General features: G+C 35.4%; 1 protein-coding gene across 1 annotated transcript in view; it reads right to left on the bottom strand.

Moving 5' to 3' along the window:
- Positions 1-12959, bottom strand: part of LOC127411015 (proline-rich membrane anchor 1-like) — a 67783-nt gene extending 54824 nt beyond the window's left edge. The window contains exon 1 of the mRNA XM_051646324.1: positions 12546-12959. Within this exon, the coding sequence (XP_051502284.1) occupies positions 12546-12620 (75 nt within the window). The 5' untranslated portion in view covers positions 12621-12959. The remainder of the gene's footprint in view (positions 1-12545) is intronic.
- Positions 12960-16886: the final 3927 nt, after the last annotated feature.

The raw sequence follows: 16886 nt of genomic DNA, 5'->3' as shown, positions 1-16886 counted from the left end.
TAAGAGAAAAGCAGAATTCACATACACTTATTATTACATTATTATTACCCTTTAAGAGGGTGGGGAAAAGAGCATATGTTTTTCCTGTGTTGTGGTGCGGAATTAAAAAATAAAGTTCTAGAGTGCATGATTCAACTGATTTAGCATTGTCTGCATTTGTTTGACCACACTACATCCAAGAGCACAATGTTGATGGAGGAACCGACAGCCTTTCACTTACCAGCCCAGAGCTTTAAACAGCAGACTACACAAACATGTACATATCATTATGTTCAATCCACAATGTCAAAGACGAGTAACACTGCCTGTCCAGCAAAAGTTTGATCATACACTAACCAACGTCAAAAGACACAAGAAGATTTGATTGCAGCCGCAATAATAAGCTCTACATGCTCCATGTCAATATTCAGGCCAGCAAGTTGCCCACCTCCAGAGTGAAGCTCCTCCAGCATTCAGCACTGTAGTGGGAGGAGAATACATTACTACTGACCTTTACTGACTTTTTACTGCTTCTTAGGTTTTGTGTGGGTTCAATATGAAAACAAGATAACAAATCTACACTCTACAGATCCAATCTAAAATAAGATTTAGAGATTAATGAAAATTATTCACCCATTCATTTATTTATTTCAAATGTTTCCTCCTGGAAAACAAAAGAAAAATAAAAGAAAGTAATGAGTGCTATTAATACAATGATCCTCACATTTGCTCATGACATCTGAATACTTAAAATGAATAAACACACCTCAGAGTTGTTTTATCTAATTTAACATTCACTTTCAGGTCACTCAAATGTTAATTCATTTTCTCATTTTTGTCTTAACGGAATAACCAATAAATCATTATTGGGATAGGAGTAGGCACTGTTCGTGGATTTCCGTTCATTTAAATCCCTCTGTAATTTCTTTTTTTCATTCATTCGTAGTATCACTTTTTGCTTTGTAGTCTTTATTTGTTTCACCTTGGTCAGTCGGGGTGCAAATTATGCATTCTGTGATGAAGGCTATTTCCGACAGGATGTGTCAGTAACAAGTGTCAAGTTCATTGTCGGGGAGCCGAGCCGCACGCATCTCTTCGCTTTCCGCCTATCCAAGGCCCGCCTGCTATACTAGTGAATTCATTAAATAAAATGCAATCAAACGTGTCTTATTGCTGATTTACATTTTTAAAATGTTGCATTTTGCTTGGTTTATTAAAAAAAAAATTGGACCTACTTCCTGTACCCAACCTCCTCGCACTCAAAGCATGAATCACCCTAGTAATTAATTTATTGAATATCTGATCATCTGAGTAATTGACCATCTGTTTTATTCCTTTTTTTTTTCTTCTTTTTTTTTTTATCGAATAGAACTACACCAAAAAGGTTTCATGCAACCTGGTCTTAGATAATCACAGTGCTGGTTTCAACATATCAAGCCAAACATCCATGGCACTCACGTCTGGTATAATATTAAAAATCCCGGCTATTATAATGGGGCCGTTATATTAAAAAAAACAGTCAACTTGTGGTTAGAAGAGCCTTCTGTCTGCCTCGTACTATCTTTCCTAAAGGGCACCAAGTCAGCCAAGAACACCTCAAAATAAGACAATTTTACTTTATTCCTATTAAAGAGCCCATATTATGCTAATTTACAGGTTCATGATTTTATTTTGGGGGTCTACTAGAATAGGTTTACATGCTTTAATGTTCAAAAAACACATTATTTTTCTCATACTATAAATTTATGCTAAGCCTATTTTTATCATCTAGCTGAAACACTCTGAATTAGCTCCGGTCTCTTTAAAGCCCCCCTTTCTGAAAAGCCCAGTCTGCTCTGACTGATCCGATAATGAAAGTTTGGAAGAACAAGCTGATCGACCCGAACCACCTTCGCAAGCACGACTTGAGCAGGACATTTCACAGTGCTAAGTTTTACTTTTGTAGCTTTCTAACAAGTACACTGTTGATTATTGTGAACCTAACAAAGCTTCAAGTAAAAGACACATAGTGCAGTTAGTCATCTTTTGCTGGAATGGGTGTAGCCGAACTTTTTTCGCCAGAGCTTTGAACGGAGAACAGAGGCTTACTCTCCTTTAGTGAGAAAGTTAGCCGTGGACTACCGTGGATAGCGGCCGTAACATTACAGCTTGTAATTATATAATTATATAAGACTCTTGAGATCAACCATTTTGTTACACAGTTTCAGGTAAAAGCCGGCCCACAGCTGAATAGTAAACCCTTACCAAAACAATAACATTACATAGCAAGTTAGCCGAGCACTACCATGGATTGCAGACGTAAAATTACCATTTGTAAAAATAAATCCATCTCCACACTTGATCACTATTCATGATAGTAAGAACGGCAAACAATCTGCATAATTCTACACAATTGTAGGTAAAAGTGGGCCCGCAGCTGATTATCAAAACCATTTCAACACAATAAAATTAGCTAGCAGGTTAGCAGAGGCCTAAAGCTGTGCACTGGGTGTCACCGTAGCTACAACACAAAACTCTGCATTTGAACTCTCGGTAGCTGATAAATCCAACATACTTACAGGTTGTGATTCTGAAGCACCAGATTGTCCCAACAAATTGGGAACTGCACCATCTTTCAGGGGTAACTGACTTGAAAATCCGGCATTGGTTGTGGTTGTACTGCTGAGGAATAGTGGTAAAAATTTATTTTAACCACTGATTCTTCAATTCGTCTGCCTTTGGAATTCCAAATAAAGAGGTTTTGCTTTCGTAGTGAAGAAAACAGCGTCTTCTCGACATAGCGACAACACTAACCCAACTCATCCTGGTCTCGGCTATTACTACGTTTGATTGAGGGTGGGCCAAAGTAGCCCTTAGGTGGGCATTATGCAAATGTGTTACATAGTGACATAGATACTTTACGGAAGAAATGGCTGGACTACAATCCAGCTGTTTCTTGTAGTTCTTGAGCAGTGTTGTCTGTGGGAGAGAATAACTCCCTTTTGCGTGGACTTTGTGCTGGGTAACTTTGCAGACCTTTTACATGCAAAAACAGCTATAATTACACACTAAAGGAAAGGTAAAATCCCAAAAATCATAATAGGGCCTCTTTAACAGATTTTCCTGTCCATAAAATCCCAATTTAGCCTATTGTGTATTGGTTTAACGTTGTGCATGTGAAGATATGTAACATCTTGTCTGTATGCAGATGTTGAAGAGAGACAACTGAATATATAGGCTATATATGGATGCAATTTTTATAATCAGTTTGTTGCTGTATATTAAAAATAAATGAAAACTATTTGTAGCCATTAAAATGTAGGTCTAAATAATAAAATGTAAGGTTCATTCTGCTCCGGTTATCACATACAGTACGTAACACATAAGGACTTGGATGTGTAGGGCTTTACTGGTTGTTTAGATCAGTGTTACTATCAGAAATAATTAATAATTATTTCTTTAGTTATTAAATAATATTTAAATTAATTAATTGAATCTAACTCATTAAAACCTCATATGGGGCTCCAGTAAATGTAGTGTGCTACGTTTAGGAGCGGGTTTGGTTATTACCAATAATTAATAATTATCAAAGATAATTATTAATTATTAAAATCAATAGAACATTGATGAGAATCAATGTTAGCTTTTTTTTAAATCCTTTAAATCAACAGTTATCAAAGATAATCGTTAATTGTTAACGTCGATGAAACATTAATTAAAATTAACACTAGCTTATTGATCATTCAAATTCAACAATCATCAAAGATAATTATCAATCATCAAAAATCAATAGAATATTAATATGGATTAATATTGCCGGGGCACCACCAGATAGTATAACAGTCTCAATATTAGATTGAGACATTTAGTTTATTTATGCAGTAATATCAATCAATAATTAATACAATGCAGTCAATAAACTTCCGACTTACAACTACAAACTAAACAGTGATATGATTAGATATGGAAATAAAAATAATCTTATAACACATGAGGGTGTGTGTGTGTGTGTGTGTGTGTAAGGAGGGACACGCACAAAATGGCAGACGTGACTCTCATGGAGAGTATGTCATGCGAGACTTCCGGCCAGAGAATATGGCCGCGAATATGGGCGGAGAGAAACCAGCCAATGGCGTCTACCAGTTTACCACATGTATCCGCTTGTACGATAGCTTAGGGACAAAGCTGAACTTTATCACGAAGCTATCTACTAGCCAAAAATGTGTCCGAGAATGTTTGTGAGGGGTTGCGTGTGTGTGTGTGTGTGTGTGGTTAGTACGAGAGAGAGAGAGCGAGAATTAAGTGACGGCCCCAAAGCCGATTTTGCGATCGTGGGAGAGAAAGCAGCTGTTAGTTTATCACTCAGAGATGCGGTGGACGGCTCATAAACAGTCCTGCGTTCTTTGATTTTTTAATGGTTAAACTCAGTTTGCTGGTCTCACCCGCGATGGTGGAAATGCACAACAGCCCACTGTGGTTGGACCACAATACAACAAATCTCATTCGTATTAATTAAATACTTGATTAGTGATTATCTTTGATAATTGTTGATTCAAAGGATTAAAAAGCTAACATTGATTCTCATCAATGTTCTATTGATTTTAATAATTAATAATTATCTTTGATAATTATTAATTATTGCTAATAACCAAACCCGCTCCTAAACGTAGCGCACTACATTTACTGGAGTCCCATATGAGGTTTTATAGAGTTAGATTCAATTAATTAATTTAAATATTGATTAATAACTACATAAATAATTATTAATTATTTCTGATAGTAACACTGATCTAAACAACCAGTAAAGCCCTACAAACTTTATGCCTTTTGGAGATCAGTTCATCTCCTACTCACTTAACTATTCACAGCAACAGAAATTTTGACCAGGGGTGCCCAAACTTTTGCATGCCACTGTATATATACACACACACACACACATTTATACACAGATAGACATGTCAGGTGAAATCAGGTCCTTTCTCATTGCTGTTATAGCAACATGCGCACCTGAAACCGCAACGCGAGCACCAAAACAAATCAAACAAACAAACAAAACACAAAAAGTACCCTCCATGTACGCGATAAACTTGCAGTGATTAAGTGCTCACCACGTTCTGTGTGAAACGGCTTGTAGTCTGAAGGAAGGGAATGAGAAAGAGAAGATGACACTGTAGGTTGACCAATCAGTAGAAATGGGCGTGTCATGTCATCCACCAGTACAAATCAAATAATCAAGTTATCTTAACCATATGGAGCATATAAGGATGAGTACCCTCCCAGGAACAAACTGAGGCACTTTTCTCCCATCATGTCAAGGCACATTGTATACTTATTTAATATACTTAAATGAACTGTTTTGCTGTTTCTTATATAAAATGAAAAAAAACAAATTATTTTCTCAATTTTGCCCATTTCTTTTTAGGTGAAAAACAGTCGCTTTATGAGTTATTCTGTTTTGAAGATAAAAAAAAAAAAGAGAGAGAAAACAAATTATATGAAGGTACACAATCCTGGTGGTCTGTGTACTTTTGCGTCCATTCCTTTTTCTTTTTTAAACCAAAAATGAAAAACTAAAAATGTGTTTTGTTTTTTTTTTCTTTATTGGTTTTAACACTGATCATTAAAATAAGAAGATACAAACTAATTTCCTGTTGACCATTTCATTTTCTATTTAAAAAGGAATAAACGAGATTTTTTGTTTTCCTTCAGTGTTTAAAAAATTAATTTACGCCTTGAATATTTTATACACACGTGAGTGGCACTGAAACGCTCCTTTCATCTGATTGGTCAACTTGCCCCGTCTTCTGTACTGCCTTAATCTCATCAGCTAGAATTAGAGTTGGGATCGCTCTTCAAATTTGTCTAAATTTTCATTAAATATTGTCCCGATCCACCACTAACTGTAACCTATGCATGCCATATGTATTAGAATCTTGCTGCTGGGCACATCATGGTGTTGTTGCAAGGTGTTGCCTCTTAATGGACGACGTGTGAGAGATTGCAAGCCACATCACTTGGCCATATGCTGACTGGGAGTTGGTCTATTATATATTATTTTTATTTTTAATAACATTGTATGATTTTGTAGTGACTGTAGTGCCGCGTCCCATTGATAAATGTCATTTAAAAAAGTTGCGTCACTTTGTATAAAAGCCCCACAAGTTAATATGAGTTAACACAAGTTTATTTTTGACATTTAATAATATATTTATTAAATGTTCATCCAGGCTGAGGCGACTGTGTCGACAGCACACTCTATCAGCAATCTATGGCTTGCAGAAATTAACATTGCACTTATGGAGATAGGGTGAATAGATGTCCCAATAACAGGGACAGTCCTGATTTTACACACCGTGTCCCATGTCCCGACAGGCCAGTCGGGACGCCTTGTGTCCGAATCTTAGCTATTAGAATTTTATGTCACTCCAATCCATGTTCATGATGCCTAAACATTAATTTAGCATTTGCTTTTATCCAAAGCAACAGAACTCTTTTTTACATTACATTTATCAATGGGACACGAATACACAGGTACTACTAAATCATACAATGTAATTAAAAATAATATATAATAGACCAACTCCCAGTCAGCATATGGCCAAGTGACGTGGCTTGCGATCTCTCACACGTCGTCCATTAAGAGGCAACAACACCATGATGTGCCCAGCAGCAAGATTCTAATACATATGGCATATGGACAATATTTTATGAAAACTGAGACAAATTTGCAGAGCAATCCCAACTCTAATTCTGTCTGATAGGATTAAGGCAGTACAGAAGATGGGGCAGTTTGACCAATCAGATGAAAGGGGCGTTTCATTGCCGCCGCTTACATGTGCATATCAAATTTTCAAGCCATAAATTAAATTTTTTAACAATGAAAGAAAATGAAAATTAAGCCATTTTCCCTTCTCTTTATTAATTTTTAAATAGAAAATGAAATAGTCAACAGAAAAGGAGTTTATATCTGCTTATTCTATTCATCATTGTTAAAATCAATAAAGAAGAAACCACATTTTTCATTTTTGGGTTTAAAAAGTACAAAAGAATGGACGCAAAAGTACACGGACCCCTTGTGTTCATTTGCTTTTTGTTTTGAAATTAAAAAACAAAAAATAAATTATGCTTTGAATTTTGTTTTATCATTTCAAACAAAATAGGCAAAAAAAAAAAAACATCTTGTTTTTTGATTATTCATTTTGTTTAAAAAATAAAAAAGCAAGAAATTAACTAGTTTCTCATGATATAATATAAATGTACAGCTTGAATATTCGATTTGCACATGTGAGTGGGTCTGAAACGTGATTGGTCAACCTGCACTGTCATCTGTTCTGCCTCAATCAAACCTATCAGAATAAGAGTTCTACTGATGGATTAATCTCATTTTTAATTCAGAACATTAACATTCTTCCAAACGTTTGACAGTTGAATATTTATTACAAGTCTGCTGTCGCTTTTTAAGCAACCAGACAATGGATTTATCCAGCAATTTACCAACTTATGCAGCAATAACTCGCTATGATGTCGTAGCTCCGGTTTTAAAAGGCAGGGTATAGATTATTATAAAAATGATGTGATGCATAACCACAAATTCGCACATTTCTATACATTATGAACAACTAGACTTCCATTAGCGAGTTAATAGCCTTCTGGTTAATGCTGTTTTTAAACGTTGTGCACTCGCTTGGTTATTTTCTGCTCACTATAAAGCAGCTGAAATTTATAAAACATGTGGTATCACATGGCATAAGCGACGAAGAACAGACATGATTAGTGGGGCGCCAGCCAAGATGGTGACTGGTACGGACTGTTTATTCAGTAGCTAGATAATTTTCCGCTTGTTAATGCCCAAAGAACAACCTCATCGTCTTATTTTAGATTTAAGATGTAATGTAAAATATAAGAGATTCATATGACTGCAATCAAGTAGATTTTGAGATTTTAAAATACGATAAAGGTGACAAAGAACTTGTTTCCACGACCGACAGAGTTTTAGCAAGCATCCAAACCTGTTATCAAGCTACAACAGTTGCAATGTCTGACAAGAAACGAGGAAAAAATTCTGAAAAAGGAAGACCTGTATCCAGGAAAGATCGATCCGATGGACATGACATAGAACATGGAACCGAAATCATGGCTGTACATTCATATGCACGAAGCAATAGCCCGGTTCTCACATCATTACCTGATTCGGAGCCTTGCACTCCAGACCCGAAAAGAAGTAAGCCAGAACCCACACTCACTGAACGACAAAACAACATTGTGCAGATACTGACTGAGAAAATTAATCAAAACACAGAAACCCTTAACAAAGAGATCAAACAAAACCGCGAGTGCATAAACTCATTAAAGGAAGCTACAGAATTTCTCTTTAAGGAGATGCACGAAGTAAAGAGTGATATCGCCGATATCAAAACAGTGAACAAAAAAAAAGAATCTCAGAATTTGAAGAAAGGGTAAATGAGGCCGAAAGATACCTGGTATTTCAAGAAATACTGGAGCATGAGAAACTGCTTCCAACCATGTCACAAGGTTTAATTTACTTATAACATTAATCAATAATGACACCAAATTACTTACATTAATTTCTGCAGAAAGACTGAAATATTATTAGATAAAATTATAGACGATTGTCAATCAGGTTTTATACATGGAAGATATATAGTCAATAATATTCGACTGATCTTAGATTTAATAGATTATAACTTTCTAATTAATGATAATAGCTATATCCTTTTTATAGATTACTAAAAAGCATTTGATACTATAGACCATACATTTCTACTTAAAACTTAGTGTTTTTTTGGCTTTGGCAATAATTATATTTGTGCAATTCAAATGCTATACAATAATTGTAATAGCTCTATTAAATTACCCTCTGGGACCACCCCTAGATTTAATATAAGCAGAGGAGTCAAGCAAGGTGATCCAATATCTCCTTTATTATTCTTGATGGTCATGCAAGTAATGTGTCTTCTTATTAAAGTTAATACATTTCAAGGCATTCAGGTATTTGATCATGAAAATAAATGTTCCCAATTGGCAGATGATACAGCTATGTTTCTAAAAAATGAAAAAGAATTAAAATCGGCTCTTGAGTGTCTCCATGAATTTTCTTTAGTATCTGGGTTAAACATAATTATTAAGAAATGCTACTCATTTGCTTTCAAAGACAGACCTGATCATTTGTCAGAACTCTATGGTATACCAATTAAGGACCACATCTCTTATTTGGGTATTAAAATTGGTAAAAATCAGAAAGAAAGAACACATTTAAATTACTCCCCATTAATAAACAATATAAAATAAAAATAAAAATAAAAAAATAAAAAAAATTATATATATATATATATATATATATATATATATATATATATATATATATATATATATATATTCCTGGTTAATGAAGGATTTATCCTTAAATGGGAGGGTATTACTATCAAAATCAGAAGGCTTATCAAGACTAATTTATACTGCAATGGTCACAGATGTTCCAAAATCCCTAATTAATCAGGAAAATAAAAACATATAATTTCATTTGGAGGAATAAGACTCACTATCTGAATAAAAAACTCTGTGTAATCCAGTTAATCAAGGTGGGTTAAATGTACTCGATTTTGAATCATCCAACATTATCCTCAAAATTACATTCGTTCTAGAGATAGGTTATGGTTTTACATCCCAAATATAATTTTTCAGAAAGTTGGAGGCATTGACTTTCTTCTTAATTGTAACTTTGATGTCAGTAGACTTCCCATTAAATCATCTAATTTCCATAAACAGGTCTTACTATCATGGATGTTTAATTTGGAACAATAAATACATTAAGCACAGAAATAAATCTTTTTTTTTTTTTTTTTTTTTGGTTTAGAAAAGATATTTTATTGGTGTCACAACTATTTAACAGCAATGGTAACTTACACACTCTGAATTCTCTGGAAAATATTCCTTCCCAGTATCTTTTAAGGAATTTATGACTGTGATTGATGCTATACCTTTTGAACTTATTGAATTATTAAAATATAACATTGTTTCAAGACCAAATATTGACTTTACTGATAAGTTGGAAGGTACAAGTATTACAGATAAAAAAAATAATAACAACTATCTTAGGAAAATCTGTCAAAATTGTGCAGCTCCATCAGCCAAAAGTTTTTGGAATGCACAATTTCAAAATATTAATTGTGATGAAACCTTTAAAATGACAAGACGATATTGTGTGACCAATATGATTCATGAGGTCTCATTTAAGATTATTCACAGGATTTACCCTGTTAAACAAGTTACTGCAAGATTTAGAAAAGATATTGATTTAAAATGTTTTTGTAACATTGAAGTTGAAAGCATTGTACACCTCTTTTTTGACTGTATCTATACAAAAATGTTCTGGTGTGATTTCAAATATTTTATTAAGATGAATATGGGTATTGATATGCATTTAAGGAAAGAGGATGTTTTATTATATTATTTTGATAGTAAAATTGAACATAAAGCATGGTATACTATAAATGTATTGTTAATTTATGGAGAAAGAAAATTGATTCATAAATGTAAATGGTCGTCAAAGAAACCAAATTCCACACACTTCAAAATAGAAGTAAAGTATAACTTTAACAGGAGTTAAAAAAAAAAAAACAGTAAAGCATTAAAGAGTATTAACTTTTATAAAGTCTTGAACATCCCCTTTTGAATCGTAATGTTATATGCATTGTATATTGTATAATTTATACCTTTATGTAAGTATTTTATTATGATTATTATCATCTCTTTTAGTTTATTTCTTATGCTTTCAGTTGGTTTGACTGTCATGTTGTATTGATTAAAGCAATACAAATAAAAAGACAGACATGATTAGTAGGGGAAGTTTCATTCTTTGAACACCGATGGCTAATGGTTAGTGAGTCCATCCATACTGTACACAGTCTAAAATAATCGTCAGCAGAAAACTGAACTGAGAACAAAAATCACAATAAGCTATATCAAGCGATATTGAGCCAAATCAGCGATGGCCAGACATTATACAACTGTTATCTATAAGTATACTTTCTCAGAACCCTAATGCAGTTAAACATGGGCGAGTTAAATTCAAGTTTATTGTGTATTACATTCTAAATTACTACAGATCTCCAGAAATATCACGTACAAAAACCAGACGTGTCCCACATCACCTGTATTAAACCATTAGCGCGAGGTTAAGAGAGTTTTTCATATTCCAGACACATTCAGCGATAAATGGCGATAACTCTTAAACGGCTTAGAAAATACTTTCCAAAATAGTATTACTGTAAAACATGGACACCTAATAATATTCTTCAAGCTTGTTTTCATTATTTTCACTCGATATTATGAGCATTTGCCTGCAAAAGTCGTGGCAATGTGAGTTACCCCGGGAAGAGGTCCTCCAGTCTCAGCGGGAAGTAAGGGACCGTGGAGAAAGTGCAAGTCCCACTTTTTTCTTCTTTCTTTCTGTAATAGCTTGGTGTGTGAAATGCACGTCCAATATAAACCTTATTTTTGTAATAGCTTTTTTGTTGAAGGATATAGAGACACGAAACCAACGTCATTCAATAGAGGAGGACAGTGCACAACTTTCACAACCTTTCGTTTTACCCCTAATGGTTCACTCAGCGGACATTATTGGAACGCTCTCGGGGAGCTATTTTTCTATGTAAACAAGCGGCATGCCAGTGCATCTCCTATCTACTTGAATGGGGAAAGACCGAAACCTCCAAAACGGTGAGTCTAGATTATGATCAAAGAACATTTCTCAAATCAGCAGTAAAATCTGACTGTACTGGCCAGATATTTCGTTTTACCCCTAGTGGCTGAATAGGGAACTGCATGTCCAAAATCACCTTTTTCAACTAAATTGCAAAATAAAAAAAAAGTGGGACTTGCACTTTCTCCACGGTCCCTTACTTACCGCTGAGACTGGAGGACCTCTTCCCGGGGTAACTCACGTTGCCACGACTTTTGCAGGCAAATGCTCATAATATCGAGTGAAAATAATGAAAACAAGCTTGATGAATATTATTAGGTGTCCATGTTTTACAGTAATACTATTTTGGAAAGTATTTTCTAAGCCGTTTAAGAGTTATCGCCATTTATCGCTGAATGTGTCTGGAATATGAAAAACTCTCTTAACCTCGCGCTAATTGTTCGTAATATGCAGCACAACACTGTATTCTTGTATTCAAGCAACGCACCACTCTGTGTATCAATCGTTCTTTTCATATTTATAAAAACTGTACCCATATATATATTCCGTTGTCTCTCTTTAACATCAGCATACGAACAAGATGTTACATATCTTCACATGCACACGTTAAATCAATACACAATAGGATTTTATGGACATGAAAATCTGTTTAAAATGTAATAGGAATAAAGTGGTTCTTGGCTCACTTTAGTGAAGATAGAGAGACACGGATTGTACAAACTCTCTTAAGTAAACGGACTGTCGTCGCGATGTTTATTCTCATGTTCCCGACAACACAAAGATGGTAAATCTCTGGAAGCGCTCTGACTGACATCTTTTCTAGATTTCGTTGATCAAGCTCTGATGCTGCTGCTCAGAAACTCACCTGACACACGAGCAGAAGCCACGAGAAGAAGAGTCTGAAAGAGGCGCGCATTCCTCCTGAACTGACAATCAACATCAACACTGCAGTCACTACAGGAATATTTCAGTTGCACTCACGGAAAGTGTCCTGAATTCAACATTAAAGACAAAACACGTCATGTTGAGTTCATTTACACACTGCATCAAACATCATGACTTTATATCGACAGTCCAGATAGAGGGTTTCTTCTTCTTCAGTTCTCAGAAGACTGGAGCCCCAAATGTGCACATCACCCTGTATCCATCGGTTGTTTTCCACGTCGCAGATCGCGAATCCATCGTCTGATTTCAGCTGCATCCGCTCGTGATCTTCAGACTGTTGATCCAATGACAACATCCATTCATCCGTTGCATATGAACGAAAAGTCAAGCAGCTGTTTCGTTATGTGAATAAATGTTGTGAGGAGGACACATGTGATGTGTGAGATGTCAGCTCAGTTTGTCATCAGTTTTCTGCATCTCTGCAGCTTCTCTGTATTCAACTTTAATGTGTGCATGATTCTGAACCATCAGGAAGAACTTGAGCTTCTGAAAACACAGTCAGTATTTGCGTCCACAAATGTGGTGTCAAATACACTGTAAACATGCTTTCTCAGGTAGCCAAAAAATGTGCTTCATGTGGTGACATCTAAACAATTATTAATACATTTAATGGATAACTATTAAGATATTATTTGAAATGACTGAGTAAACTTGCTTTTATGGGCTTCCCCTTTATGAATTATAACTAGGAGCCCGTAAGAAACATGCAAAAAAACAACATTTAGAGCAAATCGTTTTCCTAAAAACTGACGTCCACATATGTGGGCAGCGAGACTAAGTTGTGAAATTCTAAATAATATCAAGCTATAGAAAGTCAGATTTGTTTTTTAAATCAAATAGTTTATGTTTCCAGGAGTGTTGATTATTCATTTTTTTGAGATGTTACAGACATTACATCAGAAATTAGCATAATTAATTCTGATTCATAGTAGGGCTGTTAATCGCACATTTTTCTGTGATTAATCACAATCAAATGGGCAGATTCAATTCATATCAAGCTTTATTTGGCAAATAAACTCGTGTTCATTGCCAATGCATTATTAGACAACTATCATACAGATATAAAACATAGTAAAGTTTGAAATCTCAAAACTATTGTTTTCTCTGGCTGCTGTTCAGTCTCTACCAAAGTCGGTGCAAGGATAATTTACCCAAGGGGGCATTTGAAATTTCAAAGGGGGCACAGACTTGCCACTTTCCTAATAATGAATTATTTAAAAATAAGTACGAGGCAAATGTTAATTAAAAAAATTAATAGTAACTAAAATTACTAATGAGAGTGTAGCATACCATCGAAAAGAAAAAACTGGATTGAGGTTTGCAAACCACATTAACCTAAACACCTAAAGCAGAGCACATGATATGTTTTCATTTCCTGGTAATTATTGTGAAGCAGAGGCTGCAGCGAGAAGACGCTTCTTTATCCCTCACCTGTATACATGTGTCTGAAATTGAGGCATGTCAGCACTTTAAAAAATGCCAAAAATATTCAAAATAAACAAAAAGCTAAATCTAAAAATTTTTGTCTAATAAATGTCTAATCAAATTTTCCTCTGGAGTGCACACTCCAAAAAATTGACTATATTTAAGATTTACGCATTTCAATTTCATAACAAATTTCCATAAAATTTTATTGAGTAATCTTAAAATTAAATGAATTAAACCTCTATACATATTTAAATTTTATTTGTTTAATTTTTATAAAACTTACTCAATTTGATGGAGTACATGAAGTGCATGAAATTCTATCCATTTATCAACCTAAATAATTTTTAAGACAACTTGAAGTTGGTAGTAAACAGCAAAAGGTAGTAAACCGCTGTACTCAAAATTAGAACAACCGAACGCAACAGAGTGTCCTCTTGTCTTGAGGACCACATATCTCCACTTTGCTTGCACTTTTTAGTTGCGTTTATTTAGTTAATCATTTAGTTAAATCCTTATCCTAGGTAAATTACTTTTCTTAAATCAATTTCCTTTTTTTAGCCTTTGAGCCTCTGAGCTCTGACTGAATTATATGGCATTTTTCTAATTAAGAAGAGAGCAGTCACCTGAAAGACACCTTTCACCTGAAACGTTCAGTTAGCTATAGGATGCTCCCTTGCTCCCTATTTAGTGAATGACTTAACCTCCAGTGTGCTGTCTGTCTGCACTGGTCTCAGAACAGTTCGAAATGCAACTTATTTTTATCCTAACCATATAAAGCCTCTGAAAGCAACATTTTCCAGCTTTTGGATGCACACATTTATTCTCAATGTGATAATACAGTAAATAAAGGATTTCTAAGGGAAATTAGTCCTATAGTCTTCGTTGGACTTCATCGTGTTTAACAGTGTGCTATTTTGCGAGTCACGTGGCGCCATGCGGGGATCGGACATGTGAGCGATGAGCTCTGCGCACTTTTCGATACACACTGCTACATAACTGTTCTATGAAGTCAACATGGCAAAAAATTCAAAATCCTCGGGCTCTGGAGATATTAAAAGACACTTACATGCTCAAGCTGATTCCCCTGACAAGGCAGCAGATCAGGGACTCGGTTTGGACGGTGTGGCGGGTGAAGGTGATGCTAACGAAAGTCGTAGCGGACCTGGAAGATCTGGCTGTAATACGTCGATCGATTATGGCAATGGAGTTGAAATTCTCTGAGTTAGTTACAAGAATTGGGGACGTCGAGAGACGGATCGATTATCTGGAGTCATCGGAGAGGGACCAAAGCAGATTTGCAGCGCGTTTGGGAAAAACTGGAAGACCTTGAAATTTGTAATCGGCGAAAAAGCGTCCGGATTGTTGGAATTCCTGAGCATGAGGAGGGCCGAGATATGGTAAAATTCCTAGACGAGCTCTTCCAGAGTCTGCTCGACATAACAGGCCATAAGCTGGAAATCTAGCGAGCTCTGCTTGGTCTCTGGTCCAGGAGTCCCTGCTTGGAGATCCACTGAGGGAGACAGGCCCCGATCAATTCTGGTCAAATTTCTGAGATCATCCGATAAAGATCTCGTGTTGTGCAAGGTGAGGAGCAAAGGTTTCCAGACTTTGTGAATTTGACAAGAGAGAAATGTGATTGATTCAAGGAATGCAAGAAACTCTTAACACAGCCTCAATAAGTTTACGGCAACTTTGACACTCCCAAATGAATACTTTATGAAAACACACACACACTGTGACACTGTCACTCACAATCATAAAACCATTATACATATTTAAATCATATTTTCAAATTAAACATTATTTCATGTCAGTGTCATTTTGAAAAACAATGAGAAGATGCAACTTACTGTCATCCATTGGAAACTTGCTATGGTGACAGGAGAACAAGATGGAGTTGATCTTAGCTCTGCCCCTACTTTCACCTTTAAAACCAGGAAGTATTGAAAATCAAGATGGTGGCCGTAAGAGTGTGAAAGACAAGCAGCACATGTTAGCTCTGCCCAGCTAACTCATGTTTTTGGACCCTAACAAAAACAGTGTTATGCTTCTCTAACCTGTTGATGCACTGGAGTTACTTTTGTGAAAATAGAGCTTTCTGAGCATAAAGGATTGGAGGTGTAAACCTGGGGATTTATGGACAAATCCAATCCTTCTTGAGTACATTATTGAACATTGTTATTCTCTGGTGGATCCTCTGTTTTTGATGTTTTTTGGATTGTAATGTTTATTGAATGTTTTGAACTTTTATGCATGTGGGACAGTTCTTGCTTTGTGTGTTGATTTGATGACAATTTAATTGAAAAGGACTGTAAATATTGGGTGTTTTGAACTTTATTTCTTTATTTCCTGTTTATTGTGGAGAGTGATACCTTTTTTCCAAGGCTAGGGATTTATGTGGGAATTCTTTACTAAAATGTTCCATATACTTCCTTTGTGCATTTTAAACTTTTCCTATGTAATTGAAATAATGACTTGACTGACAGAAAGAACCTGACAGTCAAACAATGTACAGCTGGTCACAGTCTGGCACCCCTAATTCAACTAAAAACAAAGTTAAGGAAAAGTGAGAAGCTTTACATAAAAAATGGCACCCCAGATGGGACACAAACATTAAACTCATCATACTTGGTCAAGAGGAAAATAACATTCCAAACCCTACACAACACAATAAAAGGAAATCTTTTCAACTCAGACATAATGGCTGCATCTCAAAGTGAGTTTTGCCATGAAACTGAGGAAGTTCAAAACCAACCTGAAAACAAAATGGCATCATCTCAGGAAGATCTTGTCAACTTAATGGTCTTTGGTCAGGATGGAGCGCACTCACTAC

Source organism: Myxocyprinus asiaticus, chromosome 20 (assembly GCF_019703515.2).
Source record: "Myxocyprinus asiaticus isolate MX2 ecotype Aquarium Trade chromosome 20, UBuf_Myxa_2, whole genome shotgun sequence".
NCBI classification, from domain to species: domain Eukaryota; kingdom Metazoa; phylum Chordata; class Actinopteri; order Cypriniformes; family Catostomidae; genus Myxocyprinus; species Myxocyprinus asiaticus.
This window is presented reverse-complemented; position numbering and strand designations above follow the sequence as displayed.